Source organism: Colias croceus, chromosome 8 (assembly GCF_905220415.1).
Source record: "Colias croceus chromosome 8, ilColCroc2.1".
NCBI classification, from domain to species: domain Eukaryota; kingdom Metazoa; phylum Arthropoda; class Insecta; order Lepidoptera; family Pieridae; genus Colias; species Colias croceus.
In genome coordinates, this window is record NC_059544.1 from 10,005,286 (window position 1) to 10,032,749 (window position 27,464).

Sequence of the window (27,464 nt, forward strand, 5' to 3'; positions counted from 1 at the left end):
ATTACGAATGACGAAATCTTATAACGTGTCATCTTTAATAATAATAATAATTTAATCAAAGTTAATAAATTGTATATAATAATATAATAGAGTAATTTAATGATTAATCGATAATGATAAGAATGAAGCTTTCTACGCGCCGATCGATAGATAATTATTTTAACTAATATAGTATACTCGGCGTAGCTTGTAGGTAGTAGTAAGGTGTTACTGATATTTGCTATACATTTGTCGGTTAAATTCATTGAAATGGTTCACGCTCCGTGAACTCGCGCGCCGCGGCCGGAACTGGCCCAGCGATGCCCTCTGCAACATATACACGTCCTATTTTTACATATTTTTAATGTATCTATAAGAATTATAATTAAAACATGCAGTTAAAATTATAACGTAAATCTAATAAACTCTACCAGCAAATTATTAATTTTGGAAAAAAGTGTGTATTAAAATATAGGTTCCTAGCCTTTCAGTTCGAAACTTTGGATTTTTCAAACACTGTCCAAAGGCTACTTTATTCTCAAAATAACTAAAAAAATAAGGAACAAAAATCTAACAATCGATCGATGACACAAAATAAATGAACGGTCACATGAAAAGAGTTGTAACTTATTACTTATTAGGTATAAAACAAAGAGTGCTTGTTAGGAATAAAACAAAACGAGAAATCAAATGCATTAATTAATGAAACAATGTTACAGCTCCATTATTTGTTCATTGCCTAATAATTTAAGGGCTGATTTTTCAATCCTTGGTTAAAACTTATTCGTCGAATAATGTATAAAACTACCATTTTAAAAACGTATTCTAATTGTCCGTATTTGTTTTACGTGACATTTTAATATTATCGTGTAAATACTTTATTGGACGGATAAGTTTTATCCAAGCATTGAAAAATCGACCCTAAGGGGTAAAAAGGTAAAACTATGTTATGATAAAATGTTATAATTCAAAAGAAGAAGTCATTGAATAGATAAATGTTTGAGTTAAACGTGTGTGTAAACTGACCGGTGCGTGGGGGCAGGCGCGCGAGAGCGCGAGCTCGTGCTAGTAGGGGCGGTGCGCGTCCTTGGGCCGCTTCAGCTGCACCTTCAGCCGCTTCATGCCGATCTGGAAACCGTTCATCGCCTGGATCGCCGCCTGTGCTGACGCCGGGTTGTCGAACGATACGAACCCTGCAATTCACGGTTGAGGGTTTTTTATTTATTTATTTATTTATTTAATCATTTATTGTACCACACCATTTTATATTACAATGTACAGTATTAATATATATTTGTATGGATGCGAAGTACAAAAGGTGACCTTATCGCTTAAAAGCGATTTCTTCCAGGCCACCTAAGGTAGAGGATAGATATATAATACATATAATTAATGTAACGCGGGTGGCTGAAAAAGTAAAAGAAAAAAAATATATATATATTATTATGAGATAAAAATAAAATAAGAAGTAAGTAGGTAATATAATATATTACATAATAAAAACCTGTATTAATCATAATAGAATACAATAAAGTAACGGGGTTGGATATAAAATTTTTCACTATTTATTTTGTTAACTTGCCAAATATAATGTAATATGGAATTTGTAAGGGAAGGCACTGCCTTCTAGGTACAGTTAATTACCTAGTTCAGAAGGCAGAGCAATATTGTAATGTTATATATTTTGAAGTTGCTAATAAATTTTATTTTATTTTTATTTTTTTTATAAAGTTGATTTAAGCGTGTAAATTGTATCTGCCTTAAAGTCCATATGCACAAGAATTCGTTTTTGACGTGACAACGTCTTAAATTAGGTTGCGGCTGGGAGTCACTTATGAAAAACCGGCCAAGTGCGAGTCGGGCTCGCGCACAAAGGGTTCCGTAGCAGCAAATATAATAAATTACAGTTAAATCAACCTATCTCAAAAACTATAAGAGATACTTTGATCAAACCAAAAATCGTTGAAAGAGTTAATTAGCATGCATCACCTCTATTTTTTTTAGAATTTTATACCCCGTAGTTATAAAAATAGAGGGGGGGGGGGACATACTTTTTACGACTTTGAGAGCTGATATCTCAAAAACCGTTCACTTTAAGAAAAATGTTTTTTAGAAAACTTTATATCATTTTAAAAGACCTTTCCATTGATACCCCACACGGGTATGTACATCGAAAAAAAAAATTTCATCCCTCAGTTACATGTATGGGGGGCCCCACCCCCAATTCTTTTTTTTACTATTTAGTGTCATATTTTTGTAGCGGTTCATACAACACATATTCCCATCAAATTTCATCACTGTAGTACTTATAGTTTCCGAGTAAATCGGCTGTGACAGACGGACAGACGGACAGACGGACAGACGGACATGACGAAACTATAAGGGTTCCGTTTTTGCCATTTTGGCTACGGAACCCTAAAAAGTGTAACGCTCGGTAACGTTACGATGAGTCACCGAAAGAGGCACGCGGGCATGGTTAGCCCGCCTAAGAGCGAGAGAGACAGACATAAAAAGTCGTTGTCACGTAAAACTTTCGCCCGTATACCGACTTTACAGGCAACCAATTTTTTACAGTATGATAAAATTTCCAATCACATGATTTTTTTCGATATAGAGGTAGGTATTAAACACTAGCTTTCCACCCATCGCCCGCGCAGTCAAAGAAAAGCCCGCATAGTTCCCGTTCCCGTGGGATTTCCGAGATAAAACCTATCCTATGTCCTTTCTCGGGTATCAAAATATCTCGATACCAAATTGTACGCAAATTGGTTCAGTAGTTAAGGCGTGATTGAGTAACAGACAGACAGACAGAGTACTTTCGCATTTATAATATTATAATATGGATACATAAAACAAAGAAATTACGACAAAAGATTATAGGAAAAAAAATGTTTTTCGTAGCCGTAAATATGAATGCTACGAATATGAATAGTTTCGTAGCAGTATGAATATTATCACAATAAAAACTGAAGAACAGGCAATGAATATAAAGAAATTTTATTTCACACCCACGTTCAGAAGAACAACTGTCCCAAGATACTTTTATCTTAATACTAGCTTTCCGCCCACGGCTTCGCCCGCGTTTCGAAGAAAAACCCGCATAGTTCCCGTTCCCGTGGAATTTCCGGGATGAAACCTAACCTATGTGTTAATCCAAGTTACCCTCTATATGTGTGCTAAAAATTTCATTCAAATCCATTCAGTAGTTTTTACGTGAAAGAGTAACAAACATCCATACATCCATACTTACAAACTTTCGCCTTTATAATATATGTTAGATGTTAGAATTTAGATTAATATTAGATTATTTTAGAACGTATATAAAAATCACTGTCCCATCTAAAACCTACTACAATAGAACTCACCAAAACATTTGCTCTGATTAGTAGCGCGGTCGATAAAAACCTTGCTGCTGATGACATTCCCGAACGGGAGGAACATCTGCATCAGCTCCGCGTCCCCGAACTCCTGCGGCAGGTGGTAGATGAACAAGTTGCAGCCCTCGGGCCCTGAGATGGAACACCCTGGGAACATAAGAAAATCTTTAAAGAACTCACAAATCTGCCTCTGAACACCAAGATTGTTTGTGATTCTAAAGATGAACTTCTTGCTTCAAATAAATCTGGCCACCAAGTCTACGATGATCTATGATTATAAATAATCTTTGATTCTAGATAAAAAATTGAAAAAAAAAGAGCTTGTGTGCCTAGCACACGTGTCAGAAGTGAAACTTCTTCGGCAAGAGTCAAAGATACCAAAATCATCACTTTACTCCATGATGTGACGGTATTGCCATGACGCGATTAAATTCTACTCTCAACGAGAACGCGTTTCACTTCGAAATGATGTTGAAATTTAATATCGTCAATAGGCCATTGGTGCCAAATCTGTTTTATTCCAAGAAGTGAATGAATCTACATAAAACATAACAACGATACATTGAACAATGAACAGAGATGCAACAGCAAAGATACAGCAACAGACTTTGTGAAAAGTTCCACAGTCAAGCGATTTTACTGTTTCGTACAAATAATATAACATAAAACATTAAACCATTAATTGGTATACCTACCAACAAATGGATTGCGGATATTTGCCAAATATATCTAATAATGACAATTCCGTTTATATCGAATAATTTTTGAAGCATCCAATCGAAATCTTTTTTTAGATAAAATACATTTTCCTCCGCTTTCCATTTATTGGTAGGTAAACACCAAATCCATAGATTTTAAAACTAAAATGAAATGAGTCGATGGAATGAATACCTACTCCTTCTGAGCTAGAGAACGGTACGAGAACTGATAAAATATTATGATCATGGCAATTGTTTAAGAAATCACGATTCTAAGACAAATATTTTCATTTTATTGATGACTTTGTCTTGCACTGATGAAGTAAAGATGGAACTAAGAAGACCAATATTGTTTTTAATAAACTCCAAGTTTATATGCTCTAAGTCACAAGCGACAGTATAAAGTTTGTTTATAAAATAGAAAACTTCATATTTTATAACTTTGTCCTGGTTGCAGCTGGTAAATAAGTTTGTGAAGTGGCCAATTTTATAAAATCTTTGATAGGTGAATTTTGATTTTAAACAGGAAAAGTAAAATGTGAGGATGAGAAATGTTTTAAAAAATTTTATCGAAATAAGGTGAAATTAAGGCGTGGTCCATAATCGTGAAATGTCACTAGCTATTGCAGCTAAAGGTGTAGTAATGAAGTTAAGGTATTCGAAACAAATGAATGAACGTAGGAACTAAAATTTCACATAATAATGACCAAATACTTCATAAATATTGAATTAAAATAACTCGAAAGATGTCGGAAGTAAGCGCCGTATCGAGTAATCTAAAGTAGACAGAAGCTCAGATAAGAAGACTATTCAAAACATGGTGATGAATGATCATGGTCAATGAGGTCTGAAATTTCCCTAAATCGAGGAAAATGATTGTCATCTCAGGGCTCCACTTACCTTCTCTCTGCGCCGGCGCAATAGTCGACATCGGCGGTGGGATCGGCTGCGGAAACTGCCCATATACCGCTGGGTAAGCTGTCAAACATTAATTTGCACATTTTTCACAATGAACACCTATTATATTGCGTGTACGACATGCATCTACACAATCAAGACAGGTTTGCAAAGGAATGCGTGAGTAGCTATGTGATTGCTTGTTTCGGTGGTCGTGATTTTTATTCATGATTTGCTAGGGATATTTATTTGAGGTTGTTTGTTTTTGAGAATCTTGATGATATTGAGATGGCTTAATTTAGAGCTACGCGGTATGTTTTGAGTAAGTGTAGATAATGAACAACGTGTATAAATGTAAGCAAATAAAAATACAATCACATACGCATTATACAGTAAAGCGAATTGAAATAAAAGAATCCAGAAAAATTGTTTAGTGATAGCCAAATTAATATCTCGTTTAAAAATGCCATAAGACTTTTATCACTTAAATACACTTCGTAAAGTCTGAGTCCCGAAAGTTTTGGCAGTTTATTTGTCTTAGTATTAAAATCTTTTTCCGTAAACGAAAAGTATTTACGTTGATAAACTGCCGCTTCCTTCCCGTCCGTTTCGATTGTAGGGAATTAAAATTCAATTCAAATGAACTGTCAAAGAAGTTTATGGCAACGAGAAAAGGCGATAAAGTCAGTTAGGGAGAAAACAATCCACGAACATTGAATTGTATTCAGATAACCAATACAATGTTTAATTTGTCCGCTGTCAAATTAAGACGCACGTTCGGTGAAGCGATGAGAAATGATTTCTATGGAGTTTCGATCGATCATTTTACGATTATGTGCAGAAAAAAAGTGGAATGAAGCACATTGTAAGACATTTAACTAATTGACACGTAGGGGTGACCAATTATGTAGCGCAAAACAAAGTTTATAATATACCAAATCACATTCTTAACTAGAAAATCTAAATAATGTTTCAATCTAAATAATTGGTCACAGAACTATAACATTTAGGTACTACAAGCGGAGGCTGCTAAGTTGCCCAGAGGTTCTCGACTTCTCAAGATCTCTTCTGGATAATTCTTCCATAATCTGGAGCCAAATCTAAGTATCCTATGAAGCTGGTAAGCGTTACTCACCGACTCCCGGGAAGGGTTGCATGCCGGGGTAGGCGGCGTGCTGCAGCGCGGCCTCGCCGTTCGGTAGGCCTTGCGCTGTTACCGGCACCGCTGGAAATTTATGGGATACCGTTATTTTGCGGTGTGCGGTCAAGGGGACAAAACGATATACACTTTATGTCTTGTCAACACGAGTGCTTTAGATAAACATATAATGATATCCTGAAAACTGAAAATGTTTAAAAAGTAAAATTTTATGTGCGATTTAGATGAAGTGCAATGGTTTTACTCATTTTCGTTCTGTTAGAGTAACTAGGTTTACTTCGGGTGCTCTACCTGTAGAGACGTTTTTAAAAGTTGCAGATCGTACCTAGACAATCATTATGTCAAAGTGTTAAATATTAATCTATGCTTAGTAATGATAAGATGATATATCAGACATTTAGTAAAGTATTTATGCTAGTAAACACAAAAACTATGGAGCAGTTGGGCTGAAATTTTGTATGCTCTAGTTTGCACAACATGTAAGTTACTTTTTGTTCGTATACTATGCAAGCAAAGTTGGTTGCATTAATTTAGTATTACTATGTGATCTAAATATAAAGAACCCGGATAAGCATAACCAACTGTAAAAAATGTAAGTATAAAGGTGCTAGTTTGCATTAATTATTATCAACTATTAATATAATTTATATAAATTAAATTTAACGCGGTTATAATTTTTTGTACACTAAGTACCTATACGATACAGCTACGATTTCATCTGAAAATATTCGCATAACAAGAAACGAAAAGTAAAACCGGCCAACCACGCAAGCATTTATATATTCAGCAATAATTTGTTACTAAGTATAAAGGAAAAACATTTTTCTCAACTCCCCGTTGGGATCTCCGGGGTCTGGCGTTTTGCCATTCCTCCTGAAGCCCGTGTTTGTGCCAGTTGCGGAATATTAAGTATTAAATAGGAAGCGAATGGGATCAGATCGTGCGAGGGTACTGTTAAAGAAATCGTTTTTAAAAACTTTCGGTCCATCGAAAAAAGATTATGGGCTTGGATGATAAATTGATTGAAAATATTGTTTGTGAAAATGAATGTTTTATAAAGAGAATATTTTGTGGCTTCACGAGTATTGGACAATGTATGGTTTGAATGTAATGTTTAAATCTTATGATGATTAACGAAAAAATTTACTAGTTTCTAATATTATTTTGATAAAAATACGTGAAAATTTAGGAGATATTAACAATACTATATTTATATAAAACAAGTTTTCTACTCATATCCAGAGAAAGTCTAGTGTATCCCATTGGTTTAAATCGCCTCCTGCATCACCTAAAGTTCTAGTATAAAGCTTTTTCTCATTATACTCACGTCCAGTAAAAGTCTGATGTATCCCATTAGTATATACAGCTTCCTGCGGTGGAGGCTGGCCGTTGGCGGTCTGCGCGGCCATGTTGAAGCCGGGCATTGTTGGCGAGGGCAGCGAGGGCAGCGCGCCGTTCAGCGGCTGCCCCCCGCCCGTGCCGATGGCGAGGCCCGTGAAGTTCTCTGCACATGTCACAATTTTATATTAAGACCTGTTTTGATGACCTCTACAATTCAACAAACATATTACATTTTCGAAGTTCTAGTAGAGCTACTTGAAGCATTTTTTCGATATGAATAAAATATTATTATATCCTGTTACGATTAAATTCAATAAAAAATTAAGTACCTATTGGATATCTGAATGTGTCTGAGATGTGCATCTCTGTTATATTCGTTTAGGCTTTTTTTATTCACAAAAAAACATAAGAATAAATAAAAAAAATCTAGAATTTTTTTACTAAATTTTATCCGTTACATGAAGGTATAAACGTACCCGAAGTAGGTGGTACCACAGAATTAGCCATTCCATTGAGAGCATGGGACGCGAGCGCAGTCATGGGACTGATGTAGCCTTGCGCGGTTGCGGCTACCATCAGAGCTGCTTGTTGCTGTTGAAAAACATTCTAGTTTATTACATCATTATCTAATGTTATACATAAGTTTAAAGCAACAAATTAGACCATATCAGTAGACCGAAACTTCGTAAATAAATCTGCTAAAGCTTTTCAAACGGATATATAACCAACCTGTTCAGTGATGACTTGAGCATAGGTGCCGTAGGTCCCAAACTGGTTGAAAACAAAGGGGTTCAGAAGACTCATGTTGCCTGCCATTTGTTGCATACGCCGCAGTTGTCTTTCCTTCTCAGTGTCAGCGAACTTTACCACTAAGCTAGAAGAGGCTCCCTGTAAAGATAAAATTTATGGTCAAAACAAGAGTAAAAACATTTTTATTCCTACGTATAAGTTGCCCGTGCCTCTATTTTCTACAACAAGGCAACTTTAAGAATAGGCACGTCCATACATCTAAATCTATTCAGGTATTTAAACCTTACTTTTTTTCCTAAATACAAATAAATGATTCATAATAAAGTAGGCATATGCCTTATATGCAATCTTATAATCCTGAATTTCCTATCCTTCCGGAAATTTACCAGAGCTTTTTAACGGCCACATAATGCGATTTATTTTATTACAACGCAAGTGTTCATATTTCTTACTAACGTAAAAGAACCCGTAGCGAAGCAACGCGAAACACGTACATTCTCATCCGCCGACCTCATCCCGGTCTGTCTTAGCGTCATAAAAACATGTTAAAATATTATGTCACGTTATTCTCAAGTGTTGAAGATGTTACAGCAATTCTTCATTAGCGAGGCACGCAATCTCGCCTCAATGTGAAATTCTCAACAATTTTCGGCCCCATTTTAAGGCATTTTGCGGATGAAACACGCGATAGCGATCGTGTTGAGGCGCCGCAAGTTAATTCAACAGCTTATTTGAGAGAATCTGCAAAATAGACTAGAAGTGTAAATTACAACGGGAAATGTATTTGACGAGCTGCCTGTGTTACGCATTTATTTAAATAGGGAAACTTTAGGGTTTCGTCGTATTTCGTTAGATGGGTTTGGAAAAGGAAAATTGGTTTATTCTAGCTAAGAATTTTTTGTTTAGATTTATTATTATGGTTTTGTACGATACAAGATTTGATATAGCAGGCGTGATACACAAAATATATGTAAGTATCTTTAGCAACCCAAATAAAATCATTTTTTATTTTTTTTTCTATTTTGTTAAATTTACGGTGTTGTTTCATGAATTGTTTTAAAATTCTACTACAGTTTTATCACTAGCAATAACTTAAGAAGTCTTTCTTCTCGAGAAAATGGAATTTATATAAACAATATCATTACCCGCAATATCGACATAATATCTATTTTCAAAGCCTTATAGGTTTTTATTTAAGCAAACTGCATATAAAATAATGTTCACCTGCGCGTATCACACTATATTTTAACGTTTTAAGTAAAGTTTTACCTCTAGATTACTGCAATAAACACCTCATAACGCTTAAACTGTTTTTTAGATTAAAGAAAATAGCACCTAATTTCCCACAAAATGTACAGTAACACGTAGCTACATTACTTTTTAATCAGCTAAAACGCCGCACTAAAACTCTCATTACCACTAGAGATCGCTGGGGTTCAATCGTTAAAAATGCAAAGGCCCATAGGCATTCTCGTAAACTACAATACCGCTGCATTCATTATGTATGGCAAAAATACCCTCCGAGCAACAGGTTGGCAGCCTGATGCAACAAGTTCCGGGCTTCAGTCCAAAAATGCAATGAACTTTGTAAGAGGCTCGACGTTTCCTAATTGGCTGTAAAATGCATTCATTGTTCGCGCTAATTAGGACTCTATTTGAGTACTATTAAGTGTTTAATTAACTTTTTTTAGTATTTTTATCGATGGTGTAGTGTAACTTTTATTATGTACTTGGAGATTTTCATTCACGTTCCGTTTAAAACAATTTTGTATTAAAGCTGGATATTATATGGAAGCTATGAAGGTACCTAAACGTACAAATGATTTTGAGTTTATTGCAATAACTAACGACGAAAATGAGATGACGATTATGACTAGATAATACAATCTGAGCTAAAAATATAATAACTAAGACTCGAATATATTATATTAAGAAATAAAATACATTATGAACTTTTTATTCGACAAATACGTAATATTATTTTAAATTCTTACAAACCAAGCGTGGTATGGGGTGCCTGACATAAACTATTAATAATTAATTCTACGTAAATATAATGATTCAAATATTAAATATTCCACTAATAACTTGAAACGACGAAACTATGAATTATATTAAAAAGGGCCACTTAACTACTTCCGGAAGGTTCTTATTATTTAAATACAATGGTATAGTGGTATTTAATAGCAACAGTCCTAAGAATAAATTTATGAATAACTATCGTATGGATGTTTTTAAAAGTATACTTAAAAGACAATAAATTCTCCACTAAATGCTCTAAAAACGTATATCAACAGGATAGAGTGTTAATAAATCAATTTTTTATATCATTACAAACCTAATGACTCTTCCTCACCTCATCTATCTGAAAGCGCGAAGCTAGACGCCGCCATTAATTCAAACAGTTAATTACACAAAATAAAGAAGTATGGAACAGCCATAACTCCACTTTATCATTGCCAAGACTTAGTCAAAACTTTCCGAATTGCAGGTAAATAGCGATAAATTGCACGGAACTCGGGGTTAACTTGGAATCATGCACAATTTGTAACTGCCTGATATATTTTACAAGTTACGATATTTCGATTAATCAACGCAAAACCGCAGATTTAGTTTCTCTAATTGGAACACAAATAGTGATTGAGAAATTCAGTGTTAAGCCGGTTTACATTGGGCCGACAGAAACTGCTGGAGCGAGTGTATCAATAACGGATTAAGCTGATGCTAAGGTAGAAAGCGATTTTCGTGTATAGAGATGTCCTCAGATGATGTATGTAAGGAATATGTGTGGTTCCCTGTATAAAGACGTCCAAATTTATTAGAGAGGCCTCGGTTAAAGGGAAATATTTTTGACGAATATTCAAATATGTACATGCGAGTATGATATGGATTCGAAATAGTGAGTTTATAATGTATTAAATATAAGTAAATTACAATTGTATTGTTTCTTAATCGCTAAAACATACATAATAAATCTATCACTGACTTTTCCGTAAACGTAGAATACGTTCTACTATAAAATTAAATTACAAACGAACCTAAATACAAGTAAATATTGCAAATTGAGATTTATTGTATTAAATATTTTCTTCAAATTTGGGAAAGTTAAATCCAATATTATACTATTAAAACTTGAACAACAACACGAGCTCAAGGTGTAGATTTAGGCCTAATTTGAAGTTTAATTTCGCTTTGATCATTCACTATCGATTGTTTATCTCCAGTTAGATTGCTGCCTCTGTTTAAACAGTGGATGAATTAATCTTAAGTAATTACGCATTGTAAAACAAAAGAAGCGATAAATTGTCAGTTACTTCTGGGAGACGGGATTCATTATTTGAATTAATGATTTGTCACACTTCGCGATTTCAAGTCACTTAGGAAAAATCAAGTGATTTGTTTGAAAGTGTATTTGGAAAGTAATGTAAGTTGAAATAGCACAATATGCACTGCAATTTGTTTGGAAATGTTTACTCCCTCGTGACTTCCATCCACAGTTGTTTTATTGGTAAACATTGCTGTTTCTATATTTCAATATTAATAATTTAATATACAACATAATTTTGAAACTGTTTTTAAACATGTTTATAGAAAAATAATTTACTAAAATGTTCTGAGATATGATAAATTATTGCAATATTACCAAATAATGTCCGAATTTTGTTTTTTAATTTTTTTACATCATTGTTACTTCGTCATAAGGAAACTAATATAAAGGCGATTTTACAATAGCTGTAATCTAATAGAAAACAAGCATATAGTGTAATTCCCTTTTCTGACCTTAACTAACCTAAAATCAGGGTTGTTTAGAGGCTTTTAAGGAACAATGACGCTCCCTTCGACACAAGCAAGCATTTATATGGGATATTAAGAGAACTAGCCTTCTGTAATAAAATGCCGTACGTTGTAATTAGTTTAAGTGATTTGCCAGCAAACCTTTTGTGGAATAAAATCTAAAGTAATTACTATTTTCGTCATTGATTTGACAAGATTCATTTATTGAATAATTGATAGAAAAGTAGTTCGTAAAATTGTTGGGAAGTTACAGGTTAAAATGTACAATTACAGTATGCTTAAGTTTTTAAATGTTAACCTTACATCATTAATTTTTTAATTGTCAAGTCCCCATAAAATACAGGCTTACAGACTACAGTCGGGTCTATACTACGGGTGAGGGCTAAAACAATATGAAGAGACATCACGTACAGCCTGTAACATATAACGCTAATACTAGACAGGAGTCTTCCCCTGCAATTTTGATTCCGCAGTTGCAATCGAGCGGACTCCATTTTATAAGAGGCACCTTAATTCCCTCAGAACTTATGAAGAACTTTAAGCCAGAGCGGGCCCGAATAGGTCGTATAAGGCTATTTAAGGCTTACTGGCCTTGAGGTGGAAGTTAATTGAAATCTTTTAAAGTTTATTTCGGCAATAAAGGTCCGGTACGTATAGAGCACGGATTTGTCCCCTGAGCTGGAATGAGATTTTATGGCGTCATTAACTTGATTGTTTTATATACGTTATAGGCTTAGTACGGTGTGTTTTAATTTGGGACTGTTTGTGTGGATGCAGGAACGCTACGACCTGTATTAATCAGTATACTGGGTAGGTAAAAATGCGTGCTAAACGATTTCGTAAAATAAGTTCTTTATTGTACTTATAATTTGTAACGATTACATTAAATACAGTGAAACGAAATTCTCATTAAAGGGTAATCTTGGTAATGTAATAAAAACGTAAAAATATATCAAGAAGAACCAAAATTGAATAATCAGTTTAAAATGATAAATTGAAGCTAATTAAAACATCCATAATTACGGCATAAACATCAAAACAACAATGTTTTAACATGAAAAGCGGGCGTCAGTTAAAATATGATAAAATAAAAGAATCACTTATATTATCATACAATTTGTTCAGCAGGAATACAAACACAAAACAGTCCTTACGCAATACACCAAGGGCCAATTCAAAAGGCATTTATTTATTCGAAATTTGGCTTGCAATAACTGGCTTTTGTATTATTCATCACCCAATTATAGTAAAAGGACTGTTTCTTGTACGGGCTAAGGGGGCTTGTTCCAGCGATTGGCCCGTATCTCTCTTTTAATACGATATCAAACGTTGGGATTTATATTTCAAGTACTATCTTATTATTATATTTAGTGGTATTGTTTGTTTTCTTCAACTCCTTTTGTAAATGGTTGCGTATTTAACTTTTGTGAAATATTTAATGATGACGTTTTTTTTGTGGAATCGTTTAGATATTATGATAACTTTCGTTCAATTATATCCGTTGTATTATCTATATGAGTCTATAAAATAAGCATCAAGATATTTATTTACTTAAAAAAATAAGACAATAAGATGTATAACGTATCGTATCCACCCGGAAAGTAGGTAATATCTTATAAATTAATCAGACTCAAAATAAATAATACAATAGCGGACGTAAATAATACGGCCCAGGATTACACCGAGCCGTAAGCCCCAATTAGAGGGAGAGGGCTTATGAATAGTGTTGCCAGATCTTGTACTTAGCTCGCTTTAGTTTTTCATCTAAACAATACGAGTTCCTAGACGCTGGCTGGCTATATTGCCAAATGCTGGCTGGATAAATGAAAAATAATGGAATGGATAGGCTAACGTTCTGATTTCAAATAAATGGCGCTATTCTGTGGTAGTAAAATCGATGAGTAAAATAGGTTATACAGATAATAATAAATGTGTCAAAATAAAAAAAGGTAGCGGTTAATATCAACACATTTTTAACAAAGTATTACAATACTTCATTTCAAAGCTATTATGCGTACTTATGTTAAGAAAATTCATGGTTACCTGGTGTTCCGTGATAAAATTCATATAATGGCTAAAATTAATTTACAGGGCATTACAAATTTATGGCTGCTTAAAGGCGTGTTTCATTAATATTTAAAACAGCCCCAGCTCCACAACATGCATTTGTCGTAATATAAATTGATTAGGGAGCTCTCCAGTTAATAAATGTGAAATTTCAAATCCATTAAGAAAGTTTTGATATTAAATACCTACATTATAATTTCTTTGATGGAACTTGAGCTTATTTGGATGTTCGAAGAGAAGTTACTTTGCTGTTTTATTAAACAAATAAATTGTTATAATAAATACTGAATAATAATAAATACTTTTTAATTAAATACACGTCTTTCTCTACTAATATGTCTGTACTAGATTTCCGCCCGGCTTCGCCCGCGTTTGCAAAGGAAAACCCGCATAGTTCCCGTTCCCGTGGGATTTCCGGGATAAAAACTATCCTATGTGTTAATCCAAGTTACCCTCTATATGTGTGCTAAATTTCATTGTAATCGGTTCAGTAGTTTTTACGTGAAAGAGGAACAAACATCCATATATCCATACATCCATACTTACAAACTTTCGCCTTTATAATATATATTAGAATATATTAGAATTTAACAGAGTGGGTAAAGTAGACACGATTTAACGCTTTAAATATTGTTGAAATTGAACGAGGTTATAATATATGTAAATAATTTTTTCCAACTATTTTAGCTTGAAGCAAAAACTATTTTCATTAAATTTCCTTCGTGTTTAAAAGTTGGCATATAAAGAAGAATACGACGTGCTATATATATATTTTGAATGTATACTTTTAACACTCATTTTCTTTGAAGTAAATAAAAACGAAAATGAATAAATTTCAAGCTTTAAGCACACAGGAAGCCAAGTACCGAATCGAATTATTCAACAATTCAAAACACTCATCCCGAGGCGTTGACGAAATTTGACATCTAAATTTCAGATCGCATACCAAGGTTAATCCTGCCAACGTACATATATTAAAGCAGTATTATTTCCAATGTAAGAAGGTGAAGGCGCTAGACGACCTGTATAGCGCTGTCTTTTTTCCACACTGGAAAAAGTACTGCTTTAAGACACGGTACGGGGACTGATCGTTCGGCATAATCGCATAAAAATATGCTCAATAGACGTAATACTTTCGTAAGTCTTCTCAGATATGTTATTATATCTCATCCCGGCTCTAATTCGTTACGCAGCCTCCCTCGGGAAGTGAGGACATGAGCGATGACATGGACAATATATTTTTGATTGAGCTATGTGCAGTCGGGTATAATTATTGCTTATGTGTAGTAACAGCTGGACCCGTGTTTTGTTATTTTACTATAAGATATATACCTAGTTTAATTTTTTAAATACTTAACTGCACACTGTTTTATAGTTTAATAATAGTTGTTATTTGAAGTTTACTTATACTTTTATAATATACTAATCAGAAAAAGTCACTTATCTAAGTATTAACAGAATCAAACAAATAAATATAAGTCAAATGACAAATGAAGATCAAATAAAATTGCTTTTACTAAACCTCAAATTAAAAAATTCTTTCTTAGTCGTAAAATAAAACTATTGCAAAACGTTAAATCACATCCATTGGAGACAAAAGAATCGGTACTTAGAGACGATAGTATTTTTCATCGAAGCCTATCGATAAGGCTGATTCATGGAAAAAAATTAAAAGAGAATAAGACCTGAATGGTCCAGATAACTAAGAGGATAGAAGTAATTACGTAATACATAGTCCGACGGCTTAATGTCACAGATCCAATTTCGCTTCTATGAAGCATATTAATACTTTTATTGAAAGGTGTAATAAAGAGACGTAATCTGAATTAGGTCATTAATTGAGTTGGGATTAGTTTTGTGCGAAATCTTATTTAGGATATAAAGATTGATGTACATTCCTTTTTAATAAAAGGAGAACTGAACCATAACAGTTTAGAAAATTACTTTAAAGGTCCTTTAATATATATATGTTTAATGAAATGAAATATTACGTAAAATTGAGACGTGAATTCCAGAATGTTATACAGCCTTTCTGTAACATGCTTAAGAAATAATATAGGTACAAAACTTATACGCTACTTACGTACCTTTATAATTCGTAGTACAAAGTAGCTAAGCCGTAGCACTTGAAAGAGCTCCGTAGCGTTAGTGCTACGAGCTACACTGGGTAAAGTATTAAATATTATGGAACAGTTTAGTAAGCTATTTCTTTTTTAATTTGAATTCTGAAAGGCAAAGGAAAATAGGTTTAATCATACTATTGATGTTAAAAGACGTATTGACCCTTTATAATTTGTAGTGAAGAGATTTACGACTTATGTTCATGCTATGTACGCTTTTTATGTTTTTGTCTAGCTTTGGCACTATAACATTATAGATAGCAAAAATCAATGCTTTAAAATATTTTATAACACCTATAAATTATCATACATACTCTTAACCATCAATTAACATCGATCATACAAAATGAAAAGAGACAAGCCACACTGAACGTCCTTCAGTAATTCGACTATGAATACCCAATGAACATTCCAACCGTTAATATAATGTATCTACCAGGTTCGTACACTATTCATGAGCCTATGATTCCCAGCCATAGTGTCGGTATAGCCAATTATTGCTTTGCAGTTTCAATTTAAATGTCAGGAACATATGTAGGATAGGAATGTATCTGTTTGGAGGGAATTAGTTACGTTTATACTACTAAAACATAAGAATTGGGTGGATAGAAATATCAATTAATATATACAACGTTAAGTTATAACAAATGCCTAAAAATTAAAAGAATTTCATTCCTTGTAAACGAGTTTAAATATTATTAAAATTTAAAAACTCGTTAAAATGATCGAAATTTGCATTTTTTCATAAATATGTTTTTTATTTACTAACAAATTAAAAAAATTCATTTTTTCTTCAAAATATGAAAAGCTCTACATATAAGCTCGTATTTGAAGTTTCACTATTCAATAGCGTACAAAAAAGCTCTTGCGAATTTTATATTAAATATTTGGATAAATATGTTATATTGAAGTTCAGTTGCGGTCAGCGGTCGGTTGCGGCGACTCATAATGAGTTTAATGCATTTTAATTATTATATTATGTACTAACTACGTTTTATAAAAAACAGACCTTTTACTGAAAAGGTTTTAAATAAAAATTATAGATCGAAAAATTAATCTTAAACATGCGGTCATTGCATTATATTTGTTGTGAAATACAAACACTGAAGGTAATATAACCAGGAGTTAACAAAACTATTAAATTCTTACAATTTTCTTATCTTAAAACACGCCACTCATAGCAGCACAAAAATAACGAAACAACTTGAACTCCCACCAAAAATTCTAAAAATAAACACTTCATCAAGCAAAATAAAAACAAAAGCTTCCCTTAGCCGGTTAAACTTCCACGATTTTATAAAACCGCAAAAACAACTACAGCGCTGTTAAACGCTTAGTTTCGTCACATCGCAGGCACTCATTTTTACCTCATTAATTTTCTTACGCGACATCTCATATAATTTACTCTTGAATGCTTCCATACTTCTAGATAAGGACTCCTTTATACTGAGCGACAGCAATAGGCCTCTTTTTTATTATATCCGGCGTCTCTGGAGTGTCGACAACTGATAGCGATGTTGTTTATTTATAAAACAACGCACTTTCCGCTCAAAGAATTTAGGGTATTCTCCGGCGAGGCAGTTCGCGTAATGTCCCTTTCCGTAGGCCGTTGCGACTTTTATTGTGTCGGGTTTAAGCTTATTTTATTTTAATTTAGATCTTAAAATCTTGAGCAATTTTTATTTGTACCGCCAATTTGGGATTTACGCATTTGTGTGAAACGGTATAAAAAATTAACAACGCAACAATAACTCACCCAGTTTATCTTGAGAATTTGAAGGACTTCTCCTTTTTAAAGAAGGTTTGATATAATCATATTTATCTGAAAGCGTCAGACCATCTTTCCTCCTAATGAAACAACATCCATAATATAATTGCTCATAAACCCGAGGAGAACAGTTAAAACATCCGAACGTAATTCAAAGTCAATTGCATAAATGCACAAATTGAACATTTAAAGTTCGATTGCTAAATGGACTGACCTTATAAATATGTAAATTAGAATTCCAACTAACTCAATGTATACGGTCTATATTTTACGTTAAGCACACCGGTATGATTGGAGCGGCCGACTTGCAAGGATTTTGGGAGAGCTTTCCGCCTGTTATTCTATGCAAATGATTTGAGCAAGCGCTCATAGAAGATGTTTGCGTTGCCAGTATTGTCGGATGCTCTCTTAGCGAGACTATTATAATATCATGAATATAGTGTATTATGCTAAGTGTTGCTGTTTCGTTTGATTTAAGAGATGCTTGGTTTAATGGATTAAAGTATTAGGTTTTGTAGATAATTAGAAAGATGAAAATAAATTACTTTGTGATAATTGTTAATTGGTGATTAAATAACTAATTATTTTTAATGTGTAAATTACATTGATATGATATTTATTAAATATATTTGAAGTGAATTCAACACATCGTGTTTCCATACACCATAGACAAGTTCTTCCATTAAAAAAAAAATAAAAGTGTGAACCTTCAAACCGTATAACGGAACGAATCTGTGAACGCGTCCTAAAACGCAAGTTTTTATGCAAACAAACGAGAGTTATTCAAGTGTACTCCGCATGAAACTTGCATACAGAGTCGGCTAAATGTGCCCCGTTTACATTCCCCCTCGTTTATGCACCAGGCACCTACCTGCTTTGTATTTTTAACCACGCCCTAAAAGACTGCATTTGGCAGGAGACAATTAGGACTTTCATTTCGTTACTGCACCCAATTGAGAGGAGACGGAATTAAAATGTAGATAGAGGTAATGTAGGGTTTATAAAGGAGTGCAAACAGCTAAATAGGCAAGGCTTTGTAACTTTCTGGATTTTGTGTTTTATCCTGGAGCGCGCAGATTTTATTTTAATTAGAGAAAAATGAAAATTGATGTACAGGAGTAACTTACTGCGACAATATAAAGTGTGATGTTTATATATTTATAAAATTGATTTACGAACATATTTCCCAAAATGAAAACTAGGCTAAACCGGCATTAATTTACTTTCCCGTAATACACTTTTTGTTTAAGTTTAACGAGAATTTGATCAGTAAAATTCATAATTCCTCTTTCCTGAAAATATTTGTGAATAAACAACATTTTAAATTGCGAATTCTATGAAATTTTTATAATAGTCTCTCGACTTATCTGAGCTACATATTACTACATAAAACAATATAACGAAATAATAGCAACGACTACATAAACATCACCATATAAAAACTAATATCTCCTACGTTATGTAATCTAGCGTGCGCAAGAGAAGCGTAATGTACGAACACCTCAACTGAAACTTGATTAGAAAATAGAAGTTTACGTGCACTTATCTGGCAGCTTGCCAGTTGTACCTTTACTAAATCACTCGCTAAATAAACACCGGGTCATTATCCTCCCGCAAATATTTTGCCAATGTTGGCATATTACCACGTGACAGATAGCCGAGTCTGTGAGATTTAGTATCATAGCCGTTAATATGATATTTGGTGTACATAAAAATCTATTTGGTACATCTTATCTGTGTGTTTACTTTAGATAGTTCGTTTATTTCAATCTTACTCGTACTTCATTTTTGTTATAACTAATTGGTATTTGGTTTTCACTTGAGTCATTTAAGGAATATTCCTTGACTAAAACCTATTTAATATAACTATATAACATTGCGTAAACCTATATGAAATGACATCTTCATTATAATGATAGTTGATATGCATTACGAAGTTTCATTAGAAGGTTTATTCTCACGTTTTTTACAAACATGAATTATTACTTAATCTATACATATAATAAATCTGTAGAAGGGTCAATTCTGTACATATTGAAAATATTGAAAAAATAAATAGCAGGGGGTGTTACTGGATCGATACCAAGCCCAAATATGTGATGAAAAAAATTTTTGTCTGTCTGTCTGTCTGTCTGTCTGTATGTTCAGGCATCACGTGAAAACTAACGGTTCGATTTCGATGAAACTTGGTATAATTATACCTTATTATCCTGGGCATAAAATAGGATACTTTTTATCCCGGAAAAATACGTAGAAAAAATAAATCTTAATTTTTCCGCGCGGACGGAGTCGCGGGCGGAAGCTAGTCAAGCATATGCGTCCTTTATAAACGACAAGCGAAAGAGCAATTCAAATAAGAACATAACCATCAGTAATAGCAATCGTCTAGAATCATATAAAACATAGGTAGTAATTGTGACGTTGATAGCCCATAAAAATATCACCGAGAGCATAAATATCTTCCTTTCCTTGCACTTTCGGTTTCTCTTTCACCCTATTTTTTATTACAGTAATGAACCATTTCACAAACATTTCCGCATGGCGTTTCCTTTTGCGTATTTTTCTTTTCTCACCGAGAAGTATATTAGGTAGCCATTGTTTACTTAGATACGAATGATATAGGTTTAATACTATTTGATGAAAATTTTGCAATGAAAGGGTTACATTAAATGTTCTTATCATTGAGTACTTAATTTCATTTTCTGTTTTTAAATTTTACACCTCTTCCACGGGTTTATTGTAATACATTCACATTGCTTTTCTGTTTTACGAGTCAACAACGTATTAACATAAACTTTTTATGTACCACATTAAGTAACAAATTACTACAAATTATACTAATTAACCTGACCGAATCTAACTCCAACTGTCACTCCCAACAATATGAAAAACAAAACAAGAAACAAGCAAGTGAAGTCCTCGCATGAATTTAATCAGTTGAAACAAGGTGTAGAAATAAAACATCCGTCCTTACTGCCGGCGAAATGGATTGAGCTCGGTGGATCGGAGCAATTTTTGTTGAAAGCACTCACTCTCTATATAGATAGCTTAAGGTATTTGTCCACTTTAACGGACGTGCACGCTTAGAAAACACCGTGTTGGAATAAAAGTAATTGAAGAAAGCGTAGATAGCAACCTTTATTTTGTCAGTGAAATGTTCGACGGTTCGAGTTCTTTTTGTTGCTATTTTTGGCTAAATGACGTGGGGAAAGTTTATTTTTGTGGAAGAAACTTTTATTATTATAAGTATTTTTGTTACATTTTCAAAATATTGTTATGAGACGTCCGTACTTTGGTAGGCAGGCCCGTAAATGGCGATTTGATCGTATGCATTATGCATGTAATCAAAGTTACATAATCGCCCTGACATTACGTTCATGCGCGCACCTTAATGGGTAATCCTCGTTGCGAATATAAATGACAAATTAATAAAAATATCGTAAAAAATGGAGATTTATTCGAAGTACAAGGTTTTAAACCTGACATTTTAGTGGGTCTTCTATAGATTGGACCCTCTAACGAATGAATAATTACACAATGATCCCTATTACAAATGCAAAAATGGGGTCCCCTGATGCATATATAATGGTGCCACAATGGTGCCTTTAATTGTGGTCTAAGTGAGAGGGTTCATTTGAATATTCAGGACACTTAGATGGACTTGAATGGGTAGATAATTGGAATGGACCATATATACAGTCTTGGACGGGCTGTATTGATCCGAGCTCGTACTTAAGAGTATGCGTCCTATTGCATGGGTGGTATTTTAATGATCAATGCCGATTTTACCAGCCTTAAAGGTCTATTGTATTATTTTAAAAATGTATTGGGTAAAAGTTCTGAAAAAAGTTCGTTCTATTGCGTTTAAGTCCTTCTAAGTTTATTTCCGTTTCCTCGTGAAATGTCAAGACTGTCAGTTGATTGTCACTTTTCTAATAGTGAGACATAAAGCGGGCTGATCCTATACTTCAACCTCAAACTCAAACTCCTTTCTTCAAGGACAATGTTAATAACGTTCTGTGAATTGCTAAAATAGAGTTGTATTGGCTATTTTCCTCTATGAAATTTTAAGCTTAAGCTTTATTCATAACTAGCTGTGCTCCGCGGTTTCACCCGCAAGGCTCCGCTCCTATTGTTCTTAACGTGATGATATAATAGCCTATGCCTTCCTCGATGAATGGGCTAGACACATCGAAAGAATTTTTCAAATCAGACCAGTAGTAGTTCCTGAGATTAGTGCGTTCGAACAAACAAACTCTTCAGCTTTATAATATTAGTATAGATATAGCATAGAAAATTTCATCTAAATACCTTCACTTATATATTTATCTTTGGTTTAAAGTAAAATTTTGATTAAAAAATAAAAAAAGTCAACGACAACCTAAATGGTTAATCGTAGCAAAGTTAATGCACCGTGTTTTATGGTCGTAATTTATTCCGAGAGCTTGCTCCAAGCTCCCAGGTAGATCACTATTTAGCCAGTCATTATCGGCTCCCTTTTTGTTATTAAGAGAGACATTATATTTTAAGTGAGCTACGACATTTATCATATACTAGCTGCTCCGCGCGGTTTCACCCCCGTGACTCCACTCCTGTTGGTCATAGCGTGATGATACATAGCCTATAAACTTCCTCGATAAATGGGCTATCTATAACAGCGAAAGAATTTTTCAAATCGGACCAGTAGTTCCCGAGATTAGCGCGTTCAAACAAACCATCAAACTCTTCAGCTTTTTAATATTAATATAGATTTAGGAGTGTTTTTGGTAAGGACACGAATATACTTGACACTAGTATTGTGAGAAGAATATTGGCTTAATTAAAGCGGAATTAGTGTGGCAATTAGTTAAGAGTATATGTAATTCTTCTGTGCAAAGATACCTGTCTTACTTTAGTAATTAGTAGTAATTATCGAAGAGCTATTAGACAAAAAAAGTATTACGTAGAGATAAGATGTTCGCGCTTAATATAATTCGAAGACATTGTTATTTTGAAGTAAATCATAAAAGATTGAATACATAATTTTATTATGAAGATAAATGAGAGTTTGATATCAATTATTTTATTAAATTAACGCGAAGAAGCAAAGTACAAAATTATACAACACTAACTGTACAGTATTTATTTTCTATTCTATATAATAATTACTGTAGTTATTATTGTAATAAAAGAAATTTCATATTCTTGTAAAACAAAAGCATTTTCGTTTCAAGTTAAGATTTAAGTGAGTTCCGCCCTGTTTACCTTATTTCGCTTCCCAGATCAAAAAGACGTTCCTTTACGTTTGTTTATGTAAAAATATTAATGTTGTATAACAGAGTATTTTACGTAACAACATTATTTTTAGACTATTTTAGTCTTGAATGTGATTCAGACGATTTATACATTAATTATACATTTTTAAATATTATTATAATTTATTATTATTTTTCATCTGTCAACATTATGTAAAAATTTTCTTTTGTAACTAATTAATATTGAACTATTCTGATGTAATGTATCGGGAAGGCACAGACTCCTGAAACACAGCGAAAGCTATATTGGGAGTCTGGGGTCTATATTCTGATGTAAGGAAGCTTGTTCAATAAATGATTTTTATTTTATTTTATTTTTTATTTTATTAATAATGTAGTTTGAATAGACTGTTTTAATAGCTTTGGAAACGAAGAGACCACTTAGGTATATAATATTCAATAGCTGCATGTATATTATATGTTTAAAATGTTTTACTGCATAGATTTGTTGATATTTTAGCAATTTACAATGATATTTTAGCAGTATCTTTGTGCTATTAAAAAGTGAAACTGTTTCTTTGGTAAGCGAAAATATGAATCGGTTAAGTGTTTGACTAACCATGCGATACTGTGGAGTGTAAGCAATTTATATATACTTATTAGAAATTTAGTGGAAATATAGCACAGATAACTAAGGGTATGTGCTTATATGAACCGCATATTGTTTCATAGTGTTCGTATTAGTTCAATGTATTTATGTACTGCATAGCACTATACTATACACTACACAGTTATGAAGAAACAGTATGTGTATAATAAAGACATAAATGGTAGCCAGGTCGCATGGCCACTCGTAGTAATAAGTTGCACCCGGGGGATCTTTATATAGCAGAATATCATTTTGTTTATATTCACTTGTTACACTTTAATTAGACTGGGGTGTTTTATACTATGTTCATATTATGGAGTTATTCGGGCGAAATAATCTTACATCTTTAATTTTATAGACTGTCTTTGATTAAATTGAGTTGGTTATTATGAAGCTAAGGAATGTCGCGCGACATTACTTTGCTATAATATCTATTAGTACGTAATAATTTGTGATTATGTTTTAATATGATGAAATTTTTAATTTAGATATCTACTTTGAAGAAAAGAATATAATTTTTCTGTATAATAATATTATTATAACATCTGACGAGTCTCAAACGTCTACTTTCAAATAACATGATATACAATAGTCAACACAAATAATTATTAATACCAATCAAGTAAAAATTTCATCATCATAAAAATGCCTTAAAAATTAATCCATACGGATTAAATCTATTCCCATCGAGTTCAATAAAACTTTGTGTAAAGTTGAAACGTATCTAATATCGGGCATGCACCCAAATTGCTTCGGAAACAAACAAACAAACAGAGGGATATCCCGTAACTTCTGAATGCTTTCAATTCGGGTCCATTTCGTGTTTCTTCATAGGCGTATTAGGCGGTTTGTACACAGTAATATTGCAAGAGATATTATATAGAGAGATTTTATATAGATTGAATAGGGATATATTTAGTTAATGAAAAGATACGTGTGAGACTGAAAGAGTCATCAAATCAAATTGCACGTCTATCAAATTTTAAAGCTGTTACTGGAAAATTTCTAGAGACGATGATGATGTACAAATATGAATTGTTTACTATGTATTTATATTCAATCAAAAGTAACTATTTTAGAAGGCGCAATATTTAATTTGTGTTAACATACACAATAACAACAAGACGAGAACGCATTGATATCAAAATATTTGTAAAATTATTAATTCATATATAATTATTTATAATCTAACAAAGATCTAAAATTATAACCCTCAATTTGTTTTCGTCGAAGTAAAAATGGACCTTAAGGGTACGAAACCTTTAAGCTAAAAAAAGGTCACGAATTTAAAAATACTCTCATTTGTGTATTCTAGGAATTTCCAAATAAATGTAGTACTGACTAGATTTGCTTTGTCTACTTTGCTTGGAATTCACAAAGGATTCCACAAACTTAGAAGCTTGTCTAAGAACACGAATCTTAAACTATTACCTACTATTTTTAAGAATAAAGAAAACGTTGGGTATTCTATGATAAATATGAGACGTTTATAAAGCTTTCATCTTTAGATATTATTGTGCAATATTCGTATACAAGTATAAATGTATGAGCGGCCTTAACTCCGGATTTGCAGGATGAACTTTTATCGACATCCTAGCCTCTGGACGGCCTCATCGTTTAGATGTTATAGAGGTACGCTAAGATAAAGTTTACGGTTCAATTCTAATTCGCAATATTTTTTATTAGCACTAACTTTTTATACAACGCATGCTTTTTTCGAGGGTTTATTGTTCAGATAAATTGGGGCTCTCGGATATATTGTTTGGATAAACTAAGAATATCAATTTTGTTATTTCTTAGTTTTGTACACGCAAATAATTTTATAAAACGGACGTATAATATGCAGTGAGGAATATAATAAAATAATGATAGCTGTGCTATAAAATTAGTGAAACGAAATGCTATGAAATTAAAATTGGTCAATTTTAAAAGAAAAAGTGTAGGTAAGTAATGGTAAAGTTTAGAAATTGCGATTTGCTACGCTACCAAAGAGTAACGTTCCTATCAAAGATTCTAGAATAAATTTGAAATTGCCTCCACACCAAACGAAACCAAAAAAACATAAAAGTAGAAGCAACTTTTAAGCAAGTAATCCAAACAAGAACGTCAGAATTACATCACAAAATCATCCCAAAGCAGGCCCATATAAACAGAGACGTGTAACGTGATTACAGCACGTGTGCCTAAACAAATATCAGCTTGTCTGTCTTCATTTTAAATATAATTGAGGCTTTTTGTAAGCGCGAGCTGAAATGTAAAAATCGTAAATGGAGTAAGAATGTTATTGCTTTTTTGTGTTTTCTTGTGTGGCCATTTGTAAAATTAATATGATTTTGCAATTTACTGAGTACTGTAAAGTCTTCATTGATTGTTATATATTAAAACTTTAAAGGCCTACGTGACTTCGCTCTCATAGCTAGATATTATACATGCTTGCATGCATGCCATGGTACCGCGCGACAACGCGGTACCATCCTTTATAGCGAATTAGTAAACATCCACTATGTTTTCATGTGAAAACTTACTATTATTATTTTATTATCCCATTTAAATAAATAACATCATCGTATCATTTTTTATAATCAATTATAATATCTGTTTTTGTTTAAAAGCGGTACAAACACATGCAAACCACCATATAACCGCCATTCTCCGTTTATTTCGAAATTAAATTATTTTTTTAAACAAACGAATCAAACCGCCGGCACCCCGGCTATATTATGACGTCACAAAAGCACCCTAACCAGGGCTATATAAACACACTTCGTTGTAACGTGATTACAACACGTACGCTGATTCCTAAACAAATACCCTCGCATGTCTTCATTTTAAAATGGCGCCAACGCTCACACGGAGTTAATTAAAACGTAAAATTGTTCTAGTTGTTACTAATTGGATAATTTAGGTTCCGTTGTTGTTTATTTAATGGTTCGAATGTAATACAGCGGTTGTTTTTAAATTAAATCAATTGGTTGTTGTTGTCAGTTCGTTTGAAATTATGCATTAAAATTAATAATGTATACATATTATAATATATAATTTTATGCATTAAATTATGAAAAATTAACTATTGTAACTTGTAATCTCAGATTAAATAATAGCTATAACAATGTACTAAGTATATCGATATGATAAAACACATACCATGAATTAATTTCTCATCGACGTATTTCGTACTTATTCCATAGTTCAAGTTTTTGTGCATTCTTAATTCTTAATGTTAGGAAATAAGTTCACAAATTATTAAATTAAAATATATAAAGAACATAAATATTTCTGCCAAAACACATAAAATACTAAATAGCGAAAAAAAAATTCAAATGACAGAAACACTTCGCGCCAAAATCGCGGCACAGATTAAAAATACGTGTCGAAAGTATTAATGCACAGAATAAAAATCCTTAGAGTGTGTACCAACAATTTTGTGAGTACACATAGTATTTCATTTGTTTAAACGTTCGTAATTAATACGCAGAACGCGTCGGCTCTGAATGGAAGGCCTTAATAAGGGTCGTTTTATACTGTTTGGACTGTTCGCAATCTCTTAATTTTGCGCCTCGCCCATAAGCTTAGTAAATAGCCTTAAACACTCGAGCGAGATGAAAGTTCGAGTGAATCTTGTTAATGTCG

General features: G+C 33.1%; 1 protein-coding gene across 1 annotated transcript in view; it reads right to left on the reverse strand.

The window, feature by feature from the left end:
* Window positions 1-237: 237 nt before the first annotated feature.
* LOC123693918 (CUGBP Elav-like family member 4) overlaps window positions 238-27,464 on the reverse strand; it is a 536,298-nt gene continuing 509,071 nt past the window's right edge. Inside the window, exons 7-14 of the mRNA XM_045639187.1 lie at window positions 8,181-8,339; window positions 7,928-8,042; window positions 7,438-7,614; window positions 6,087-6,176; window positions 4,955-5,032; window positions 3,345-3,521; window positions 1,006-1,172; window positions 238-306 (exon numbers count right to left, since the gene is read on the reverse strand). Coding sequence (XP_045495143.1) covers window positions 1,045-1,172; window positions 3,345-3,521; window positions 4,955-5,032; window positions 6,087-6,176; window positions 7,438-7,614; window positions 7,928-8,042; window positions 8,181-8,339 — 924 coding nt within the window. The 3' untranslated portion in view covers window positions 238-306; window positions 1,006-1,044. The remainder of the gene's footprint in view (window positions 307-1,005; window positions 1,173-3,344; window positions 3,522-4,954; window positions 5,033-6,086; window positions 6,177-7,437; window positions 7,615-7,927; window positions 8,043-8,180; window positions 8,340-27,464) is intronic.